This window comes from Monocercomonoides exilis, assembly GCF_001643675.1.
Source record: "Monocercomonoides exilis strain PA203 chromosome Unknown scaffold32-1190040, whole genome shotgun sequence".
Classification (NCBI taxonomy): Eukaryota; Preaxostyla; order Oxymonadida; family Polymastigidae; genus Monocercomonoides; species Monocercomonoides exilis.
Window position 1 is genome coordinate 1,061,145 of NW_027150577.1, and position 23,019 is coordinate 1,084,163.

General features: G+C 39.8%; 6 protein-coding genes across 6 annotated transcripts; 1 reads left to right on the plus strand and 5 right to left on the minus strand.

Moving 5' to 3' along the window:
• The first annotated feature begins 85 nt into the window (after positions 1–85).
• On the plus strand, positions 86–2,657 carry MONOS_12233 (uncharacterized protein). Its single transcript, XM_067864841.1, has 2 exons — positions 86–2,220; positions 2,306–2,657. The coding sequence occupies exons 1-2, from the start codon at positions 147–149 to the stop codon at positions 2,452–2,454; spliced, it is 2,223 nt and encodes a 740-aa protein (XP_067724763.1). The 5' UTR covers positions 86–146; the 3' UTR covers positions 2,455–2,657.
• Positions 2,658–3,064: 407 nt separating this feature from the next.
• Positions 3,065–3,941, minus strand: MONOS_17814 (uncharacterized protein). Its single transcript, XM_067870771.1, has 3 exons — positions 3,616–3,941; positions 3,387–3,558; positions 3,065–3,296 (listed from the first exon to the last, which is right to left on the minus strand). The coding sequence occupies exons 1-3, from the start codon at positions 3,882–3,884 to the stop codon at positions 3,225–3,227; spliced, it is 513 nt and encodes a 170-aa protein (XP_067724764.1). The 5' UTR covers positions 3,885–3,941; the 3' UTR covers positions 3,065–3,224.
• Positions 3,912–9,432, minus strand: MONOS_12234 (putative importin-5; the record flags this gene model as incomplete). Its single annotated transcript, XM_067864842.1, has 7 exons — positions 3,912–7,482; positions 7,650–7,716; positions 7,905–8,125; positions 8,332–8,632; positions 8,718–8,908; positions 9,018–9,189; positions 9,262–9,432. The coding sequence occupies 7 exons, from the start codon at positions 9,430–9,432 to the stop codon at positions 4,061–4,063; spliced, it is 4,545 nt and encodes a 1,514-aa protein (XP_067724765.1). The 3' UTR covers positions 3,912–4,060.
• Positions 9,433–11,488: 2,056 nt separating this feature from the next.
• MONOS_12235 (putative Multidrug Resistance Associated Protein (MRP)) lies at positions 11,489–16,940 on the minus strand (the record flags this gene model as incomplete). The annotated part of the gene is made up of 4 exons (XM_067864843.1): positions 11,489–15,677; positions 15,746–16,208; positions 16,275–16,376; positions 16,429–16,940. The coding sequence occupies 4 exons, from the start codon at positions 16,938–16,940 to the stop codon at positions 11,706–11,708; spliced, it is 5,049 nt and encodes a 1,682-aa protein (XP_067724766.1). The 3' UTR covers positions 11,489–11,705.
• Positions 16,941–17,431: 491 nt separating this feature from the next.
• Positions 17,432–20,131, minus strand: MONOS_12236 (uncharacterized protein). The gene has a single exon (XM_067864844.1). The coding sequence runs from the start codon at positions 20,044–20,046 to the stop codon at positions 18,094–18,096; it is 1,953 nt and encodes a 650-aa protein (XP_067724767.1). The 5' UTR covers positions 20,047–20,131; the 3' UTR covers positions 17,432–18,093.
• Positions 20,132–20,148: 17 nt separating this feature from the next.
• MONOS_12237 (putative polypyrimidine tract-binding protein) lies at positions 20,149–21,859 on the minus strand (the record flags this gene model as incomplete). Its single annotated transcript, XM_067864845.1, has 3 exons — positions 20,149–20,933; positions 21,033–21,719; positions 21,786–21,859. 3 exons carry the CDS (start codon positions 21,857–21,859, stop codon positions 20,324–20,326), a joined length of 1,371 nt encoding a protein of 456 aa, XP_067724768.1. The 3' UTR covers positions 20,149–20,323.
• Positions 21,860–23,019: the final 1,160 nt, after the last annotated feature.

The window sequence follows — 23,019 nt, forward strand, 5'->3', positions numbered from 1 at the left end:
TTTCAACGTGAATTTATTTTTATTTATTTTTTTTGGTTGATAAATGAAATGGATGACAGACATTCGAAATATTGATTTATGGGTATATTCAAATTTTAAATTATTGATTGAAGTTGTCTTCAAAGATAGCCAAAATCAATTGCATTATGAACAGCTCAGTAAGTGAGAACTCCCCGTTTTCATCTCCTTTTTCTTCTCATTCACCTGTCAAACGTCCGGCTCCAATTGAATTACCCAGACAACAATCAAGATTGTATGCTTCAAGCACAAGTGAGTCTCGCGATGAACTAGATCCAAATCCTTCTCCTGAATCACCTTCTATTGAACTTACGAAAACAATGCCCGTTCCTAAGCGATACATAAGATTTTCCACAAAGCAAACTTTAACACCACAAAAATTAGAGAGAAAGCCGCAACATAAATCTCAAAAGGAATTGAAACTTCCAAGAGTTGCACTGCTAGGACAGCAAATGGCTCGTCAAAAAGCCTCATTAACACCAACAACACCAACAACACCAACGACTCCTCGTTCACAGAGACTAGATACATCTGGAAGCATTACTCCAACCTCAATGACGACTCCAAGGACTCCACACTGGCGCGCACCGTTTTTGTCTACCACAGCTACAGGAAGATTGCCAGACAAAACTCCATTACCGCTTCAGCCAGTTTATCCTCAAAGTACTCCAGCAACACCTCGCACTCCAACTACTCCCACAACTCCAGGGGCAGAACAAACCCATTTTCAACCAGTAACACCTCCAGGAAGATTGACGCCTAGACGTTCGTTTGAGAAAAAAGATGATTTAACAATTAATTCAATGAAAAAAAAGAAACAAGTTCAAAGGCCTTCTGCTGCATTTGCTCTTCCTGTGCAAATTAAACACCCTTTTCAAAAGAGCGAAAGAGAAGCACATTCAAATTCTGGCAATCAAATCACTTCAGCCAAATTGTCGAGGACCATTGGGGCTTCAACAAAAAGTAAGATATCAAACAACTCATTGAATTCAACAACAAAAACCCCCATTCCATCTACAAAACTTACAAGATTTCAGGATGTCAAGCGTTCATCTACTGCAATATCATCTCCTCTTAACTCGCAGCTGACACATCCTCATGTTCGTATTGATACTACTCCCACACCTCATCCGATGAGGCAGTTTGCAAAGTTGACACAAATAGTTTCTGAACAAATCGAAAGCAATATGGTGAACGAACCAAATCCACTAACTCCAAATGAAGAGCCTGTTTCGTCAGAAAAATCGTCTCCAGAAAGATCGTCTCCAAAAAAATCGTCTCCAAAAAAAGAGCATTGCAGCGTGCCGCTGGAAGAAGTGCTGGCCTCTCCAATGATGGTTAAGTCAATCGAAGCACTTATGTCTCCTCAAAAAATTAGCCAATCACCACAAAGTGAAGTGTCACAGAAAATTGCCTCGCCACTACAGTCTCCACAACAACGATCATCACCAAAGCAGAAAGCAAGTCAGAATTCAGCACACAACTCTCCGATTCAGGGAATTTTGTCATCATCTTCTTCATTGTCTGATGAATTGCAAGCCATTACAACAGAAGACAATTACACTCAATTTTATGGTTCACCAAAAACAAATATGTCAATTCTTCAACAACACGTTTCACCTCTTCGCTCCTCACCTACTCATTCAGCAAATGGAATCGATCAAGACGAAGTTATTCAACAAAGAGTGAGCCCTGCCAGAAAAGAAAAATCTCCTCAAAACTCGATTCGCAGTCAAAGAATAACATCGCCGTTAGCATCTGCCCCCTCTTCCGCAAACCATTCTCCGTTGCAACACTTGTCGCCAAAAGAGGAAATTGACATTGCAACTCGAATGGCAGAGTTGGAAATTTTGAGGGAATCTCAGCTCTTAACTTTAGAAACAGTCAGAAAACAGCACGATGCTGAACTGGCTCCGATTTCTTCGCGTGTGGCAGCTCTCCGCACTGCAATTGCCGCTCAGACAGCTGAAAATGATTGGCTCAGAAAAGAGACGATCAAAACACGAGCATCAACAGAAGAGCAAATTGAAGAAATTATGAAAGGCAGCGAACTTGTTACTGAAGAGCTGAGGATGCGTGGTGAGTATTTGACGCGCCGGATTGCAGAGCTTGAGATATCAACTCGCGAAGAGAAGGAAAATCTTGAAAGAAATCTTTTCACATCAATTTGTATTTTGTACAAATTGGAGTTTGCACTCAAAGGTTTGTTATAATAATCATACATATATTTTGACATATTATTTAACTTTAATTAATTTCATCGTTATGTGTTAATTTTCGATTTCAGGTAAAGAAGAAAACATCGATTCAGCGTGGCTGTACAAACGATATGGGCATCTTCCTCCATCAGAATGGGGAGATCTTATTTATAATGCATATCAACAGGGCAGGAAAGCAATGTATTGGGAAGAGCTTGAACAATTTGAAACCGAGTGAATGTGACGGAGGGAGGATTTATTTTTTACACTTTTTTAACATCTTAGCTTTTGGTTTTTATATTTTTATAAAGTAGAAATATACATTTTGAATGTTATTCTCTTCTATTCTTTTTATTCTTATAAAATTGTGATTGTTTTTGAGCACTTCAATATTTTCCCACTGTTTAAAGTATTTTTTAAACAAAAACGTTTATTGTAAAATTATATTTAAACTTTTTTTAAAGAATCGTTCTTTAAGTGTAAAAAGTTCTATAAGATGCGATAAATTCATCGAAACATAAAGTAACTCTCAATGAATATGAAAACGAATACGTTTGTAAGTTGATCACATTGAACAAAATTACAGTGAATTCAACAAAGACCTTTTGAAATATTATAACTCAGACATAAGATCACAACAGACTTGTTTCTTGAAGAGTAGAAGCAGAATTAACATTAGATAACAGGAGAAAGAACAAAACTGAATTTTTGATAAACAAAAGCTTGACGAAAATTATTAGAATAAACATGAACTACACAATAAAACAGTTTTATTATAAAAAATCCTCACAAATGATTTTTTTTCCAATTGAAATCAGGTGTAAGAAAATATATAATTGATAATTTTTAAATTAAACAGAAAAATAACTATAATTTCAATGGATATAAATATAGCATATAAACATTAAATAACCTCAATGTCATACAAAAAATTATTTTTATTTAAAAGCTCTACAATGCCATTCAAATTTCCTTCATCTTTTAAATTGAAAGAATGCAATTATTTTACTATTCCTTTTCATTAGATTCAACAGCATTAGTATATGATTTCAGCTTTCTTTCTTCTTGTAATGCTGTTTCCTTTTCATGTTGATTGAAATTAATTTTCAATTATTAAACATAAAATTAAAAAGGAACAATTAATTTTTTAATAATTTTCAGAAAAAATACCTCCAATTTTGCGTTCTTTTTCCGACATGCTTCTAATTCTTTTGTTTTCAAATTGATTATATCCATTTCATTTTTAATTTGACTTATTATTGCTTCTTGACTTTCAGAAATTTGAGCAATGGATCGAAAAAGTTTTTCATGCTCTTCTTTTTGTGATTTGAGTCGTCTTTCTCTAAAAAGGAAAAAACAATTTTTAAAAGTCAAATTCCTGCAATTTCAATGAACATACAATGACAATACATCAACACGAATATCAGAAAGTTGCTTTTCAAGCACGTTTCGTTGACTAATAGAAGATTCATATTGCTCACTTTTATTTTGAAGCAGTGCATGCATTTGCTTGATTTGTTCTTGAAGGTTGGCCTTTTGTAATTCAAGTTGTTGGCAAGCTGTATCCTGTTGTTTTAATTCTTTCTTCATTTGCTGAGCTTTTTTGGTTTTCGTTTCTAAAGTCGTTTGTAATGCAATGATTTTACTATCAATATCTGAATTTGACATTATCGACTTTTAACAACTTTTATTTGATGTTAAAAAGCTTGTTGTATTTTGATCTTCAAATATACTTCTTTTTCAATTGAAATGAATAAGAATTTTTAATTTTTTGAAGTGAAAAATTCTTTATAAATATAAAAAGCAATGAGGTGATAATTTTTGAGGGGAGAAATGTTTCTTTACTATCCACTTAATATCCAATTCAATGAGGCTTGTTTGTCTTCGTCAAATGTATTCCACAGATCTCTCATTGATGATAAAGGAAGGCATTTTTTCATTTCCAACGCCATTTGCCGCAATACATTCATACTTGCCTCAGCAAGGCTACCAGTGCCATCAATGGAGACAATTATTCTGAACAGAGTCAGCAGTACAGGAACAGCCGGCGACGATTCAGCAAGACGAGAAGGAGATGAAAGAGTTGCAGTCACAAGTTGCAGGAGTGCTGGGTCGTTTCCGCCTATAATGCTGATGTGGCGCCGCTGGAGGAGAATGAGGAAGAGCTTGTGGTTCCATTCAGCCTCTTCGCTGTCGTGTGACAGAGGCAGGTTCGCCAGCCACAAGGATGTCATTGCTCGGCTCTGCTCTTCTCTGCCAGGCACGCCCATGAAATACATCGCATTCACCTTCATCAGCGCAGACACCGCATTCTCCTTCGCCATCCAGAAGTTCGTCTCCTCCACATCGTCCATCTCCTCGTCGTCTTCCAGTGCAAGCACCGCTCTTTCATCTGCTCCTCCTCCTCCTCCTCCTCCACTGCTGATGCTGCTGCTGCTAGCGTGTGTTCCATCTGAATCTCCCTCATTCATTTCACTCAGCCTCTTCGCTTTCTGCATTGCCCACTGCACTGTTGCCATGAGTGCTCCTGCGGCTGCCTCTGAAAAGGGCTCAAAGATGCCCTGCCCGAGCAACGCAGAGATGCCCACCGCGTAGCAGCCGTTGTGCAGCGTCACCTTCTCCTCGCTGACCCACTCGTTTCGGATGTCTGCATTCGCCAGGAAGAACGGGAGAAGAGCAGGCAGCCACGCCTGCACGGCACTCTGGCAGTACTCGAGCATGGTGGCAGTGATAAACAGCGAGCACACTCTGTCTTGGCCATCGGGACTGTAGTCAGAGGAAGGGAACTGGGCAGAGGAAGAGCCAGGCACGGAGGATGGGGTGGTGGAGGAAGAGGAAGGCATCAGTGTTGCTGAGGATGCTAAAGAGGTGGATGAGAGGAGAGGGGCATATGTTGCCAGAGTGATGGGAAGTGTGACACATGACTGTGTGTACAGCATCTCTGCCACAAGCGGTGCGAATGTGGCAAAACAGCGTGTGAAGTCCTCGCCAGTTGTTTTGATGACCATTTCGCACAGAAGATCAATTGCCTCCACAACACTCTCTTCTTCAGACAGTTCTTCTTCAGTCTCCACCTCTCCCTTTCCAACCGCCTTGTCTGCCTCCTTCTTCTTCATTTGCGCTTTCAGAATCTTCATCTTCAGATCCGTCGGCGCGCTGCCTGCCTCTCTCTCTATCCTTTCTGCCTCGAGCTTCTTCTCCTCTGCCTCTGCCTCTTCATCCTCCAGCTCCTCCTGAATTGAATGCCTTCTGTCTCTTGCTTTCCTGATCTGTGCTTCTATAAACACTGTCAGACTTGCCATGTCCAGTTTGCCTGCTGTGCTCGGCACGCAGCTGAGTGAAGTGTTCCCTCCCCAGCAGCACACATCCAAAAAGCCGTCTTTGGATAAATAGAGCCCGTTCTCTGCAGAGTAGAACTCCTCTTTCTTGCCCAGCGTCTTCAGCAGATCGGGAATGGATTGGGATTCCAGCGAGGCTGCGGAGGAAGTGAGCAGAGAGGAAGGGTTGGATGGAGGGATGACTGTGTGTGGAGAAGAAGGGTCGCTTGCACGAATGAGCGGGTTGAGGGCAGACAAACTCTCAGAGATGCAGTTGAAGCAGGCAGCACGGTCAGAAGAGGTGGTGAGTTCTTCGTCGTTGATGATGGCGATGAGATGGGGCAGCGCATTCATGAAGAGGTTCATCGGGTGGATTCCATCAGGCGGAGGAGGAGGCAGCTCAGGAAACGGAGGAAGTTTCGAAAGAGCAGCAGCTGAGACAGAAGCAGATGGCGATGAAGAAGAAGAAGATGATGATGATGAAGATGCTGATGCTGATTCTGCAGCTCCCACTGCCTTCTGTGCTGCCTTGTATGATTTGAACATGGGAAGGTTGAGGCTGTCCAGGAAGTCTGAGTCGTCATCCACTGGGCACAGACACGTGATGCAGTCAATCAGCAGGTCGCATCCGTCAGACACAGGCGCAACGGTGTCTGACTGGTCAACTGCTTCCTTCAGAATGTTCACTGCCACAACTGCACACTGCGCCACGTGGCTGATCATAAACGGGCCCAGCCGCTGGCACAGCATGCACAGCAGACGCAGTGCCACTTCTCTGTCGTGCAGGGCATTCCCTGCCTTCTGCATGTCTTCACTCGCACCAGCTGATCCCTCTTCGGTGACAGACGTCTGCGCAGCGTCGTTTTCAATCACTGTTGAAAGAGGCACCATTTGGCTGGCAGAGTCCAGCAGACTGGGCAGCACATGCTGCACCAGAGGCAGTCCTCGTGGGCCGAGCAGATCAATCAGCCGGACGAGTGTTGCACGAACCATGTCCTCACGCGAGTCAAACAGCTCACACGGCACACGCTCTGCAGTTGGTGCGCCCAGCATCTGTGTCTGCTGCGCCTTCTCCAGCTGCTGCTGCTTCTGTGCTGCTGCCTTTCGTGCTTTGATTTCTTCAGACAGGCCAATCAGCACCTGAGTGAACGGCACAACACACTCTGCTGCCTGCTCCTTCCCAACTGCCTTCATCAGCGTCATCATGCAGTCGATGGCGTTTCCCTGGCATTCTCTGTCGTCTGCGCTCTCCACATTCTTCGCTGCCACAAACGGCATCAGAAACCCGCTCATCGTGTCAAACAGTGGGGCAATGGACCCTTTCACCTTCTCAGCAGTTGCAGAAAGCAGAGAAAATGCCTTGTTTCTGGCAGACTTGTACTTCTCGTCGGGTGTTGTGATGCAGTCAGCAGCAGCCTTCATGACATCATTCATCAGCGCCTCCATCGTCTCCTTCTCAGCACACTCAGCCAGCTCCAGCAGTGCGTCGATGCCTTCCTTTGCAACACGTGGGAATGGCTTCAGCTGCGCGCTAGGCGAGTTCAGAGCAGACAAAACAGCTGCGCCGCACCGGCGGACCTCCTTTTTGCTGCCGACGAAGTTTTTCACCTGATCACTCAGCGACTTCACCACGCAGAAGGCACCGCACATGATGCGCAGATGGCCTGAACGAACAGCATCGAATGGAGCAGACGGAGTGGAAGGAGCAGAGGAGAGGTCGAGGGGAGTGGAGGAGAGTGGCGATGGAGAGGAAGACAGGGCAGCAAGTGCAGAGGAAATAGCATCGCACACGAGAGTGACAATGGTCTTGATGTTCTCCTTCGACAGACACTGCGACAGGCCAGGGATGATCGCTGCCAGCTGAACAAGAGCAAACCAGCGCTGTTTGAGATCGGCGGAGACGAGCATCCCGCCGACAATTGGAAGATGGACAGTTTTTGTGTGCTTTTCTGTGGGAGTGTGTTGTCATTGGTGTGAATGGAATGAGAGAAGGTAGGAATTCAATGGGGTGTGTTTCATTTGTGAGTGAGAAATAACAAGCGAGTGAAAATTGCATGAATAACATATGAAAATGAGTGTTATGTGAAAAAAAAAACAAAGAAAACGAAAGTCAAACCGAAAGCACACGACACTCTGTGAAAGGCTGCAATAACAACGTCAAATACGTTCTCTGGATCGTCATCCTTCAAAATAAGGAGAAGTTGAATTGATATCACACAAAAAATCAAATAAAGTTAATGGTTGAAAAAGAGAGAGAAAGAAAGAAATATAAATAATAAATGAGGGGAAAAAAAGAGAAAGAAAGATTACGTGTGATTATTATAAATGTTTTCATGTTCTATCAGAGCCGAGTGAGTAACTTTATTCATACCTCATCAGTTTCTGTCCAATCGCTGCTTTCCTTCACCAAATACATCATTTTCGTTAGGCAAGCTGTAAAGCGCTGATAAAAGTCTGTTTTCATCATTCGTTTTTTGAATGCCACAGCCAGCACAACTGCAAATTCCACAGCAATGTTCCTCAGCTCGCCCAGCTTTTCGAGCATTGAATCACTCACAACAACAGGAGTATCAATTGGCACATTGGCAGTTTCTGAATAAATGATGTCAAAAAAAGCAAAGAGAAAGAAGGAGAAAGAAAGAATGAATGAATGAATGAGAAAGAAAGAAAGAAAGAAAATATTAAATGAGCAAAAGGAAGAGTTATAGAAATCACATAAAAATGCAGTATGGCAAAATAAAATTTCATAAATAATTCTCTTTTTAGATGATGCGTGTTCAGTTGATGCATTTGCACACCATTTCTTTGCTTTCGCTGTGTTATTTCAGTTGCCTCTGTCACAACAGCCGTGTCGATGATGTGTATCATTGAATCGACTGTATTTGTGAGTATGTCCTCAAAAAAGGCTGCTTTGGCATTGCACACGTCAATCATGAGAGAGATGTACTTTGTCGTGGACTCGTAGTTCCCGCTGGTTAAAGATGCACCCAGCACTTCCATCATCATCGGGGCTAATCGCTTGAATTGGGTCAATTGCGCTCTTTTTTGTCCAACTGCCTTCAGCATACTTGCAGCAGCCTGAATAGCTCTTTGAGGCACCTAAATAAGTGAAGTGTCAAATTTCGTTTTTAAAAAGTAGAATGAGCAAATACACATAACAGATATGATAAAAATAAAAGCAAACTACTTCGCTTTGCTTATCTTTCAGTGCAAGCTCAATTATATTTATCAGAATTGGCACATGTTGCAAAAAAAACTGGGCATTATCGTATACAATCTCTGAAAATACTAATAATGCACCTTCTCTAACAAGGACATTTGGATTTTTTGTCCATTCAAATAAAGTTGGCAACAATTCAGGCCATTTTGAAGCATCTGAATAATATAGATAGACAATTTGCATAAGCAATTTTTTTCTGAAAATTTGAAAAATATCGCAAAATTCAACCTTTTTCTATAATTACAGATCCCATTTCCCCCAAACAATATGCTAATTGATTGTGAATTTCACGAGGTAATGAAGAGTCCAGAAAATATTTGATAAATTCGTTTTTTAACCACTGATAAGTCTCACCACTTATTTTGAACACAAGAGAAGGCATTTTCTCTGTGTCTATAAATTCATGTCTCAAAGTTATCAAGCAATAAAGTTGCACCTGGAAAATTTATGTAATTCATTAATTATTCAAAACAATCATGTTTCTGAACACTTTAGCATTCAAACAAACCTTAGATTCTTTAGAAAATGTGATCATACTAACCATTGCCTTTACGTATTGATCTGGGGAAGAATCCATAAGCGTTGACAAGTCTTTCACAGCTGGCTCTCTTATAAGCTTATCTTCGGATGAAGTATTCAAAATTGTTTTTTCAATGATGGATAAAAAAGATGCATCCATGTTTTAAATGTTTTTACAAAAATTTAAACAGCAACAACAAAGAAAACTAATTATTAAAATTTTTTGTGACTTCAACTTTGTTTATGGTTGCCGCACCATAATAACATTATTCAAAAAGTCTTTGAATTATTCTTCAAAATTGAATTTGATGCAAATGTTCATTAAAGCAATGTACATAAATAAATTGAAATAAAAATTCATGCTTTTTATAATTTAAATGTTAATAAAAAAAGCTGATAAATCTCTAAAAACTCTGTTTTCAGGTGCATTAATATTTGACTCAAATGTGCTTACGATAGAATCTTCTAAACCCTTTTCCTCGTATTTTTCAAATACCATTCTCTTTGTCATTATCCATCTTGCTTTATAGTTTTCCTCCTCCATCTCTTCGCTCAATCTTTTTGAAAGCGTTGAAAGGAAATAATCGCACACGCTCACAATATTTTTATCCAATATTGTTTGGCTAATCTCATCAAAAATGAAATCAAATGCACCATGTCTCAATAAATCATTGATGTACTCTTTTCTTTTTCTCACTATCAACTCGAAAAACATTATGCATTCGATTGCTATTTTTTTGCAATTCTCCTTTGCTTTCTTCCACAACTCGACCAAATGTTCTATTAATCCTTCAAAATCATCACTCTTCGCTTTCGTCCTCTCCACGCATGATTCAAGAATTATAATCCATCTCATTATTTCCTCATGTACATTAATTTCAGTGTATTTTACTTGTTCTTTTTCGTCTTGTTTCCAATTCACATGACTTTCCAGCTCTTCCAACTCTCCAATTGCTTCTTTCACAAGATGCAGCTCGTTTAAAACAGTTTGATCAATTTCCTTGTCTTTAAAAATTCTGTTTGCAATAAACTCGCATGCGTATCTGTGAGCAAGATAGGTGAGATTGTGATGCTGTTGGTGAAACTTGATGATGTCGGTAAACTCGTTTAAATATAACTCTTTATCAACATACTTTGCAAATTGCACATAAAAGTTATGAAAATATTTCAAATATATTAAATATCACACATCAAACGAAGGAAAGCAGCTCAAAGCCAATAAAGCGATTTCAACTTCTTTTTTTGCTTCTGAGCTTTCGTCTTTGTAAGAAGCAACCTTCACAAGAAAAGGAACACATTTGGAAATTGCTTCCTTTGGAAAGCTAAACATATCTAACATCAGATAGCACTCCCAAAAAAATGTCTGAATCTTTTCAATAATTTCTCCTTTTAAATAATCTTTTTCGAAAAATATTTTCAAAAATCTTTTTCTCAATAATGATTTTGAAAAAGATGTGTTGTATTTATCATTCATCATCTTAGATATTCCAAGATGCCTTAGAAATTGAAGGATTATTTCCATTGGTAATTTCTTTTCTTCGATCAGTTTATCAATTTTATTGAGGTTTGCTTCAGTGAGAATTGATAAAAGCTCCTTTTTATCTAATTTGTCGACATATGCACATAATTCATCTATTTGAAGCGGCTTCTCAATGTTAATGCAATTACATAAAGTGTAAATTTTTCCTTAGACAATTATCAAATATTGATTCATTTAGTTGTCTCAGATCTGGATGTGAAAAATGAGCAAACCATCAAACGTATCCGTCATTTATATCTGTTGAAATGTTGAAACAAACAAAAAAACCAACAAAAACAAATGAAATTTATACGGTATTATGAAAAATTGCATGCACCATGAATTCGTTTTCAATTAAAATTTTTGGTAAAGCTAAAAAATTATTTTTTATCATAAAAGCTGGATTTTAATAAATGCTCAAAAATACCGAATTAAAAGATTTAATAATTGTCAAATATGCACAAAATTGTCAAGATAGATCCTCCTTTAAAGCATACAACGATTTGCAGAATCAACTTGATCTGGATCAAATATATATTGTTCCTGATCGTTGATAACAGAAAAGTTTACTGAATCTGATTTCTTTCTCTTTTTCCTGTGATTTGAATGATTTGAACTGTTGCATATGCAAATATTTTGCATCAAAGAAAAATGATTTTTTTCAAAGAAACTTTTAAGAAAAAATACATTTGCAAAATAAGTTGCTTTTTCAAACGCAAAATGTTGAATAATATTTTTTTGTTAGTGAAGTGAAAACATATACAAGACGATGTTTAGTACAAAAGAGTGGGGGAAAAAATAAAAATAATAAGTTGTAAGTGTTCTTTGCACCTGACAACAATACTTCTATAAAATTGTTTGGAAATAATATGTGATGTGATGAATGGTTAGCAATAAAGAGGAATTATTCTAGTTTAGCTGTTGAGGCTGTGAATCAATCCATTGAAAGCTGAATCTGGATTGGCCAACAGATTAGCGGGGCTATCCAGCTCTGCCACGTGTCCTTGGTCCATCACCATAATTCTGTCGCTGTTCATAATTGTGTTCAGTCTGTGTGCAATCACAATCACTGTCTGTTTGACAAACACTCTGCGGATAGTGTTCTGAATCTTCGCATCAGTCTCCACATCAACATTCGCTGTTGCCTCGTCCATAATCACAATTCTGCAGTTGTTGAGCATGGCTCTTCCAAAGCAAATAAGCTGTCTTTGCCCTGCACTGAAGTTCGACCCTCCCTCAGCCATGACGGTGTCAAGACCAAATTCCAATCCCATGACAACATCCTTCATCTCAATAAGCTCCAGCACTTCCCATATTTCATCATCACTGCGCCTTCCGCCAATATCCAAATTGTATCGAAGCGTTCCAGAAAACAATGTTGGATCTTGTGGAATAATAGCAATGGATCGTCTAACTCTGCTTAAATTAACTTTGGATATGTCAATATCATCAATAAGCACTCTACCACTGTTGGGGATTTCATTCGGATCTGGGTCTATGGGGAATCCGGTGCTGACATCAATCATCTTTGGCTGCAGCTTCGGATCAAGTTCGATAAGTCTAAAGAGAGCATGCAGAAGAGACGACTTTCCTGCTCCTGTTCGGCCGCACACGCCAATCTTTTCTCCACCTCTGAATGAAAACTGCACGTTCTTCAGCACAAATGGCAGGCCTGGACGATATCTGAATGTGACATTGTCGTATTCGACTTTTCCTTCTGATGGCCAGTTTTCTGGTGGGTCGATTGCTCCGTCTTTCTTTGTGTGGTCCAACTCCTGTGGAAGCTGTGTGGAGTAGAACTTGATACGCTGGTAGCTGGTCATACGCGAGTCCAGCTCAACATTCTGCTGCACAATCTGAATTCCAAGCATCCCAAATGTCATGGCTGATGAGATTGCAACACCAAGCTTGGCTGGCTCCATGAAGAACCACCCAAGGATGACGACACCTGCCATAAGAATCGTGGAAATGACTGAGGAATACAGAGTGGCCCACTTCTGCCCTTCTCTGAACACAATGAATCTCACGTTCCATTCATCGTTCAGCTTGTAGAACTTGTCTCTCCAGGCGTCTTCCAATTTGTATGTTCTGATGGTCGAAAGGCCAGCGCCAGTGACTGTCTCGCTGAAGTGCGACAAGACTGGCGATCTTGACATCGACTCCAGACGCTGAAGATTCCTCGAGGCACGCGAATAGACTGTCAGCACCAGGTAGTACACAACCAGTCCGGGAAGGCCAATAGCCAAGAAGAATGGCGTGTCCACTGCCACAATGACAACCTGCCCAATCAGCGCAAGCCACATGGAAATGACCTGCAGAAGCATCGAAGGCAGCTGCTGATCGATTTGTGGGATATCTCCAGTGAATCTGTTCAGAATACGACCAAGTGGCGTCGTATCGAAGAAAGACGAGGGGCAATGAAGCACACGATCGAGAAGATTCTGATGGTTCAAGTTGTTGGAACGCTTAACCATTGGCCCCACGATGCATGCACGGAACATCAGGAAAACGAATGTTCCGAGTGCGAAGAAGCCGTAAATGCCAATCTTCCAGTCATAAGAGATCGATGGATATTGTGATGCTGTACCAATCACGCCCATCCAATATTGTGCCATCACCATAACAGCATCCGTGATGAGCATCAGCAGGAAGAAGAGAGGCACTCCCCATGCAGGCAGCAACGAAAGCACATAGCTCATATACACTTTCATTGGAACAGTTCCTGTCTCCTGCTCTTCTTCAGTCATCAGCTGCTTACCTGCAGCAGAATCAGCTCCTTTCAGATCTTCGTCTGTTGCGTGTGTCTGCTTCTTCTTTGCAGCATGTTTGTCTCTCTTTCCGTGGCGATGGTGGTGATGATGTCCCTTTTCGTCCTCTTCGCCTTCTCCTCCTTTGATGATATACTCGCTGAAGTCAATTCCCTGAGCTTTCAGCTGCTCTTCTGTGCCTTGTGCAGCAATTCTTCCTCCAGCCAGAAGCAAAATGTTGTCTGCTCTGTCTAAGAACTGAAGCTGGTTTGTCATCAGCATCACTGTCTTGCCTTTGTTCTTCAGTGAGTCCATGATGCACTCATCGAACAAGAACCTCCCCACATGTGCATCGACAGCTGAGAGTGGGTCATCCAGAATGTAAATGTCTCTGTCTGAATACAACGCACGTGCCAGCTGAATACGAGCTTTTTGCCCTCCACTCAAGTTCACACCTTTCTCACCAATTTCTGTCTGGTCGCCAGCTGACAATGTCTTGAAATCAGGTTCAAGAGCACAGATTCTGACGACTTCGCGATATTTCTCTTCGTTGTATTCAGATCCGAATGTGATGTTTCCTCTGACGGTGTTGTTGTTGATCCATGCTGTTTGTGCGCAGTATGAGATATTCCCGTCGACTTCAATTGTTCCTTCCAGCTTCTCTGCATCGCCAATGATGGCTGCACCCAGCGACGACTTCCCTGAGCCAACACCTCCCACAACCATCGTCAAAGAGCCCTTCGGCAGTGTGATATTCACATCCTGAAGAACTGGGCCTCTTTGGTGTGCAGATGAAGAGGGTGACGGAGTGGGTGACGGAGATGGTGAAGTCGATGAGAGAGGAGTGGGAGAAGGAGAAGGAGAGGTTGAAGGTGCAAACAAGTTGTGGTTTGGAGTTGGGTTGAATACTGAAGGTGTTGACTGGAAAACAGACAAAGGAGTGTTTGGCCAATTGGCAGCGCCTTGCATTGGAGGTGTGGATGTACCAGCAGGAGAGCCAGTCTTCTGCGCAGAGGCATCTTGTCCAGCTGGGCTGTATTCTGACTCTGGCTCGAGGACATTCGATTCAGCTGAAGAGGAAGAGGAAGATGAGGAAGATTCGGCATCTGTTTTTGATTCTTCTGATGAAGTTGCAGCAGAAGCAGGTTCTGTAACAGCTTCTGTTTGTTTATCAGAAGCGCCTTTTGCTTCTGTTTGTTGAGTGGCCTCAGCGGCTGACTCCGACGATGTTGCATCTGAAGCAGCATCTGGTGTTGTGCTGACTGAAATGGGCTCTTCAACAAACACAGCTGATGGGCGGACAACAGCTGTTCCTGCATTTGATGGTTCAGAAGCTGAAGAAGAAGAAGAAGAAGCAGATGCTGATGCTGATGCAGATTCAGTTTCTTGAGTTGAAGAAGATGGTGATGATGAAAATGAGGTTTCAGATTGAGCAGAAGCTGCTTTGGTGTCTTCAGCAGGCACTTGAAGCTCAACCACAACTGGTCCCTTTCCAAACAAAGATGGAGTCTCTTCTTTGTTTTGTGACTTATCTCTCTCTTTCTTTGCTTCTTCCTTCTTCTTTGCTGCCATTTTCTTCTTAAGCTCTGCTTGTTCTGCCATTGAAAGTGGGATTTCCGGTGGATCGCCCCATTTGAATGCACCGTTTCGAATCTGAAGCGCAATTGTTGGGTCGTTTGGCTTTTCTCGTTTCTCAATGATCAATTCCGGCAAGAGCATAAAGTCCTTAATACGTTTGACTGACACATTCATCAGCCCAACACCTTGGAAAATCATTGGCATCATCGTTGTTGGTTGAGTCATCATAATCAAATAACCCAAGTTTGTCATAACTGAAACAGCAAACATATCCTGTGTGATATGTTGTGTGTAAATGTAAAGTGCGAATGTTGTGAGATTCACAAGTTGAGAGGTAATACGCATAAGTGCATTCACAATTTGCATGATGGTCATCATGACTAACACAGTATCTGTCTGCTTCAAACGTGGCTCATTAATCTTTTTGGTAAATACTTCTTCTAATCCTGTATATTTCACAACACGCATTGCCTGAAGAGTTTCGTTCGTAATCTTATTTCTTTGATCGTTCAAACTTAAATACTCTTTCATTTTCATCATCATTTTTGAAACCAGCCAAGTCTATTTTTAATGGTTTTTTGAAAAAAGAATAATTATAAACGAAAAGTCTTTTAAAATTGATATCAAACCTCAAGGGGCAGAAGCAGAATTACAACTGCAAATGCCATAAATGTGCAAACTCCAAACTCGTACAGCAAAAATCCAAATGGTACAAAGAATTGAACAGGAAGCCATATCATCATCAAAAACATTGGCATCATTTCAGCGACTGTTCTTGAATCAGCGGAAATAAGTGTCAAAAGTCTTCCTGTATCAATGTTGCTTTGAGATGTAATGTTCAACAATAGCGTTTTGTCATAAATAAGTCCGACAAAAGCCGCTCTCATTTGTGATGCAAAATGGAAAAATAATCTATTTCCCCATGTGTCAAACAATGAGTTCAGCCAAGGGCACAAAATTAAGATAATTGCTGACGCATATGGAAATGTATTGTCTCCAAGAAATCCATGAGACATATCGTATAATGCCTTCTTCATAACTGCTTCAAGAACAGTTTTCATCATTCTAGGCTGTACCATAGCAAACCCAATTCTGAAAATCAAAAATAAAATGGAAATTTAAAGAATTTTTCCGAAAATCATGAAAAGAGGAACAAACGAAAATAGCAACAAAAAGGTTGCAAGAACAATGCTCGGAGTGATAAGAGCCTTTACCAGCGGGAAAATAATAGAAGGCTGGCTCGGAGGTTTCTTCTTTAAACTGCAATCATAAAAAATATTATGGATATTTCTAATCAATGAAGAAAACAAACTTTGGGTCCTCTGCTTTTAATTGTTCGTATTCTTTTTTCTCCTTAAGATATTTTTCATATTGAGGCTCCCAGATTCTCCTGAAGTGAGCAGTTGCCTTTTCCGTGGTATCACGAGAGTCGACAACATAAATATCCTCTTCAGTAACAGGTGAAACTCTACAAACAAACGGAAAGAAGAAGCAGAAGAAGATATTAAAAAAGCAAAAATGTTCCTCTTCTCTATTTTTCTTCCGAATAAATTCCTTTTTCGGTTCAACAGGCTTTGATTCTGATTTTGTTTCTTGTTTTGTTTCTTGTTTTTCTTCATGAATCTCTTCGAGTTTTGGTTCGGGTTTTGTCGGTTCCTGCTTTATTATTGATTCCATTTGATCCTTTTGTTCTAATTCCGCAGTAGTCTCCTGAGGAGATGGCTCGGGATTAATTTCATTTTCTTTTTCGGGATAAGGCGTAATCTCATTATCAGCCGTTTCACCTTCCGGGGTTTTTTGAATTGGTTCGTTCGTTTCGCTCATCAAAAATAATTATCCAGAAAAGTGCAACCCATAACTTTACGATTTCCACGGATCATATTCCGCGGGAGAAGTTTTTCCATATTTATAATTGTGGGTCATATTTTCCGTTTGTCATAAAATATGGGTTCTAAATTTTTTAGATTGTTTTTGCGAAGAACAAGCTTTTATCAATTTGTTATTATGATGACGATATTTGTGATTTTGTTTGGAGCATCATATTTCATTTATTTGTAATTTTCTACCACAATAATTTGTTTCATTTTTTCATCATTTTTTCATCTTAAAAAACAAGTAGAGGACATGAAAAGGTATTGTATTTCTTATCTGCGTTAATATTAAATTGATAAAAAAATATTTTCAATAATTAGTGAAAGTTCATAATTTTTCTTTGATTTATTATCTTTGCAAAATTTTATTCGATTTTAATTAGCTTATATATGTAGATTAAATTTGTAAATGCTTTTAATGTATTATTTCTTGTTGCGTTTTGGCTTTCACGAGATCAAGCATGCTTGTTAAATGATGAAATGTTGCCATAATATTTTTATATTTTTTATAAATTGCACTAAACTTTTGTAAGCTATTAATTTGTAAACGGTAAAATAACAAATCTATAATAATAAAATCAACACAATATTAAAACACAAATACATAACCTTTAAACAATCCCAATTAATTGTTTGGAAGTGAATTATCAACAGAAACAGAAGAAATTGCAATTTTGCAACAATATTCGTTTCGTGTGTATTTGAGATACACGAGAATAATATATATTTTAAAAATCTGCTCATTTAAAGTTCTCCTTCATATTTGTTTTTCAAGGTAATGTTATTAAAATAATCAAAAATTGATTTTTCCTCATTCAATTATTCTTCGGCTCGTTTGATGCAGCATCACAGTCAATTATATCAACATCCATTCAGACGGTTCTGTAAATTTTCATCTTATCAATTATCTTTATCACTCTTAGCTTTCTCAATTGTACTTGGAATGCAGATAAAGCTTTGCATTTATGTGTCTTCTAAAATATTCCTTCATCAACATCTGCCCAGAACTGCAGCTATTTTCAGAAAAGCGAGCGACTTTCATCTCGAAAAGACATCTGAAAAAAGACAATCGAATCAGATTTCTAACATTGCATGTGAAATGACACTTAGTTCGTATCGTGTGTGTGTTTGCAAGTGACAAGTTTTGTCATCAGCTCTGCGCTTTTCAAAGACATCTCTTTTTCATCTGCAGTTGGGCGAGGCGCAGGCACAACAAGAATCACAGTGGCTGCTTTGCGGCGGAAGCGCTGAGTGACACTGAACAGGCGAGAGGGCAGAAGGGTAAACGGAGGAACGGTGGCTGTGTAGTACAATCCAGCTGAGTTTGCAGAAGAGGAAGAGGAAGAGGAAGATGAAGATGAAGATGAAGATGAAGATGAAGATGAAGACAAAGACGAGGCAGAAGCGATGTTTGCATTGCTCACTTCGTGTGGGTTCTGGTTCAGCTGCGGCGTGGCGAATTTCTTCCTCATTGTTGTGTGGTAGAGATGGTTGAATGTGACATGGTCCGGAATGGGCATCAGAAAGGCCTCTGTCCCGCGGGGCCGCTCAAAACCCAGCAGATTCTGCCTCAGCTGCGGCGGCCGCTCAACCGGCGGCGGGTACGACGCGAAGATGTCGGTGGACGGCACTGTCTGTGTGTAGTCCTGTGAAAGCTGCGTAAACAGCGCCTGGGCTGCCTTCACCCGCTGCTCGTCCAGAGGAGTGTAACCGGTGTGCCCATAATGCAAGGCATCTGCGTTTGCACCGCTTTGCAGATCGGCATTTGTATTCTGCGAAACGTTCAATTCTGCCACTTTTCCTTGTCGAGTAAGTGTTGCTGCTTTGTCTTTTCCGTTCATCTCATCTTCCTTCCCTGATGAAGAAGAAGATGTACCAGAAGATGCTGCAGATGCAGCTCCTGAGGCATCCACCGGAGTTGGGGCTGCCACAAGCAAAGTGTTCACCATATTTCCATTCGGATCAGGCCGGTGTGTAAACAACTGGTCGTGCCTCCACTGCCCATCAACAATATACTTGAAATAGTATTGTCCTGGCGGAATTGCAAGCGTTATTGCCCATTTTCTTATCCACACGTTTTTGCGCAGTTCCACTCCACCTTCTGGGTTTGCTGCAGATTGCGATGACTTTGTTATCTCTTCTTTGATCTGTTTGACTTGCTCTGGCGTATAGCTTCCACTCTTTACATCGTCTTCTGTTGGTCCATCGAAATCACTTGGAGATGGTTGAGGTGTTAGTGGTATTTTATGTGCCCAACGATTGAAGGATCCTGTTATATATACATTTTGCAAAGCTCCATGCTTCCATGTAAATGTGACATGAACATAAACAGGACGAACTTGCTGCGGTTGAGGTTGAGGTTGCTGCTGTGACTGTGTTTGCTGTTGTTGCTGTTGTTGTTGCTGCTGTGATTGAGTTTGTGCTTGTGTTTGTGGTTGTGGTTGCGGTTGTGACTGTGTTTGTGACTGTGTTTGTGTTTGTGATTGAGTTTGTGACTGTGACTGAGATTGTGGTTGAGGTTGTGTTTGATGAGTTTGCTCTGTCGTTTGTGCTTGTTGAGTTTGAGCTTGAGTTACAGAAGGTTCGGTTGAAGAAGAATTTGAAGTGGACGTTGTTGAAGATGTTGAAGATGTTGCATTTGAAGGATGTACATGAGCTTGATTTGTTGCATCAATTTGTGCTTGCTTTGCCAAAGATGATTGATTGTAAGATTTATCGTCAATTGTCTTTGCAGATGGATTTAACGGAGATGCATCATGTGTCAATGAAGTGGTGTGTGCTTTATTTGCATCAGGCGAAGTGGTATTTCTTCCAGGAAGAGGAGAACGATTCTCTTTAGGAGATATTGTTGATTGATAAGAAGACTTGTCTGAAGGCAGTGCATGTTGGGTTGTATCTGTGCCAATACCTCCACTCTGAACATTGCTCACATTTGCGGCTTGTATCGGCGATTTTTCTTGACCAATTGCTGCAGTTGTATCTTGGATAATATATCGAGAAACTCTACTTGTGTCTTGATCTTTATCTCCTTTTATTTCCTTGCTGTTTAATGGACCCATCAACTGATCCGGAACAACGGGCACCAGCCGATATCAATCAACAGATCAAAAGAACTGAAAAGATTCGCACAATTATGATCTTTTTCCGTAATTCTTAAATAATGATCAATTAGTTGTTGAAATATTTCGTGCTTAACTTTTTAAAAAAGCTTTAAAAACAAGCTTAAAAATGCTAACTCAATCAAAAGTCATAAAATGGCATTAAATTACGAAACACTTTTAAAATGTTGAATTAAAGTACTTTTTTTGTTTGTTTAATACTCACAGTGAGAGAATTTTAAATAACACTTTTCGTGAAAGAAAGCTTAATAAGTTGTCCGTCGAGCTGTGTGTTATGTTTCAAGCACAAAGTATTTGTTGCTTCCTCCACCGTGTTGTACTTGACCAGGTACATATATTTCCCCGGAGAGGTTGTGATGGGTTTTGCTGCCTGAACTTGAGCGTGTTCTGAGAGGTGTCTAACAAGTGCCTCTTCTGTTGTAACAGACGACAGATTCGCCACATGCAGAACGGCCGACGGCGGCGCCTCGATTTTCCCGCTGGCAGTGGCTGCCACTGAAATAGAGCGGGAATGCCGATTCAGGTTGGTTGTCTCGTACTCAACGGTGCTGGGCCCTTTGGATTTGTCGTCGTCTTCCATCGACCCTGAGGCTTCTTCAGAGGAAGATGAAGAGGATGAGGAAGAAGAAGAAGAAGATGATGATGATGATGATGATGAAGTAGAAGGTGAAACTGTTTGATAGCGAGAGACATTCACGTCAATTGTTGTGCCGAAGAGTGCTGCTCCTCTGAGGCAATTCATCGCCTGTGTGGCCTGCACGGGGTCTGCATATTGAACCAGCCCCATGTTGCGGTGGGAGTGGAGTATCTTCACTCTTATGATATATCTGAAATGTGTTGTCAAAAAATAAATTCGAATTAAATAAAATGATATGAAATATGAAATATGAAAAGATGTGTTATATTATTTCATGTTAGCTGCACACCCATAATTGCTGAACAGATTAAACAGCTCGTTGCATCCAACTTTATCAGCCGGGAACCCAGACACCAAAAGGACGCAGCCTGAGCCCTGCCCAAAGCTCCCTGCGCCTCCCGCCCTCGACGGCATGCCTCCGTAGCCCATCCCATCCATCCTCCTCAGCCCAATCCCTCCTCCAAAGAACGCCCCGGCTCCTCCTCCAAATCGCGCATCGCCCCCCATTCGAAGCCCCGATCCAGGCAAGAGCAACCCCGGAGATGACGAGGTTTTCGTAGGAAGAGATGGATTTGTATAATCTCTCGCATAATCAGAGTTTTCCTTGATTTCAAGCGAAGTCCGATTACTGAATGTTATGGAAAGTGTGTTGCAGCCGCTGTAAATATCTTTCCCATCAAGATTCATTTTTGCCCTGACAGAAGCATCAACACTTTTAAATTGAACCAACGCTTGGACAACTCCTCCTTTCTGAAATATTATTATTCTTTGAACACTTGGCAAACCACTAGTTTCATATGGAGAAAAAATAGTATTAAGTACATCAACAGTAATGGGGTACTTTATGTTTGTGATTGAAACATGAAGAATTGGCGATGGAGGATTTGACGGAATAGGTTGATTATAAAAAGAAGATTGTGTACGATCAGTCGTAAGCTCTTGGTAAGATGAGTACTGTGCAAACATTTTTGATCCTCTTATATTTATAACATAAGTTTGTATATTGTAATCAAAGAAATAAATAGTGAAAAAAAAATCACACTTTAGTGAATATCCTGTTCCAGGAAAAGCAGCCAGAAAAGCAGCTGCTTGATTTATTGTTTCAAATTGCACCATAACCTGTTTTTTGGAGCGTATTAAAAGAGAATTTGTAACATTTCCAAAGGGCCTTGCCAGTATGAAAATATCTTCCTGAAAGAGGAATTGTCTATTCTTCATATTTAAAAGACAAATAACAAACTAATGTAACTGCTCCAGAGACATTTCGGAAATGAATAACTTTGCTTGGGGGTATTTCAGCAACAGATGGATTTGAAGGTGGAATATAATCCATAAAATGACAGAACTGGTAAAAAATATTTTTACATTTATTTTTTGGTAAAGAAAAAGAGATAAAGAGGAGATAGAGAAATTAAGAACCTTTAGAGAACAAAGGAAGTAAAGCTTGCGAGAAGGAAAGAAAAAAAGATTCGGAATATTTTCGTGAACACCATAATTAATATATTTTTTTGTATCAAAAAACAAAGGAAGTGGGTTACAAAAAATATTTCCTCAAAGGGTTTGTTTCGGTTAGTGGGTAGATAACGACCAAAACAATTTATGATTAATATGTTTTTTTTTTTGTAAAAACTGTTATTAATAAATGCAAATGTGATCTTTCGAAAATGATTTTCAAATCTTGGTGATTCAAAACCGTGAAAACCTATCTTCGAAATCCAATAAAAACTTATATGGCTGATCCTTTTTGAAATCATCCTTTCGTTCGAGTTTTGATCAAAAAATATTTCTTAAAAAGATTTAGAAAAATTGAACTAAAACTGATTACACATATATTTCATGATGTTATTATTGCAGATACATAATTTTCACAAAAATACCATTTAGACTAAATTTTTGATCAAAACTCGAACGAAAGCATGATTTCAAAAAGGATCAGCCATATCTTTTTCAAAAACCACATAGAAAACATGGATCATATTTTTTGTATTTATGAAAAAAAACAACAATTTGTTCCGTTTTTTTTTTCTCCATCGTATCGTGATAAGTCTAACATTATCAAATAAAATAGAAAAGAAAATAATGAAAAATTGAGAAAAATACAAGAAATAATTTTATGGAACAAAATTCATAAGGCAAAAAATTACGTCCCATAACTCTCTTATTTTTCTTAGAGGTTTGATCATTGATTTATGATAATAACAGCTTTTTATCCACTGAAAATTTTCAGTTTTCAAATTAAAATTTCTCCTGTTTGAGATTTTTTTCTTTCATAGTTG

Coding starts and splice junctions, on each gene's coding strand:
- MONOS_12233 (XM_067864841.1), top strand. CDS start 147: ATGAACAGCTCAGTAAGTGAGAACTCCCCGTTTTCATCTCCTTTTTCT. Junction 2,221..2,305: donor ATTGGAGTTTGCACTCAAAG/GTTTGTTATAAT, acceptor TTTCGATTTCAG/GTAAAGAAGAAAACATCGAT.
- MONOS_17814 (XM_067870771.1), bottom strand. CDS start 3,884: ATGTCAAATTCAGATATTGATAGTAAAATCATTGCATTACAAACGACT. Junction 3,559..3,615: donor CGTGTTGATGTATTGTCATT/GTATGTTCATTG, acceptor TTTCCTTTTTAG/AGAAAGACGACTCAAATCAC. Junction 3,297..3,386: donor AAAAGAACGCAAAATTGGAG/GTATTTTTTCTG, acceptor CAACATGAAAAG/GAAACAGCATTACAAGAAGA.
- MONOS_12236 (XM_067864844.1), bottom strand. CDS start 20,046: ATGGGTCCATTAAACAGCAAGGAAATAAAAGGAGATAAAGATCAAGAC.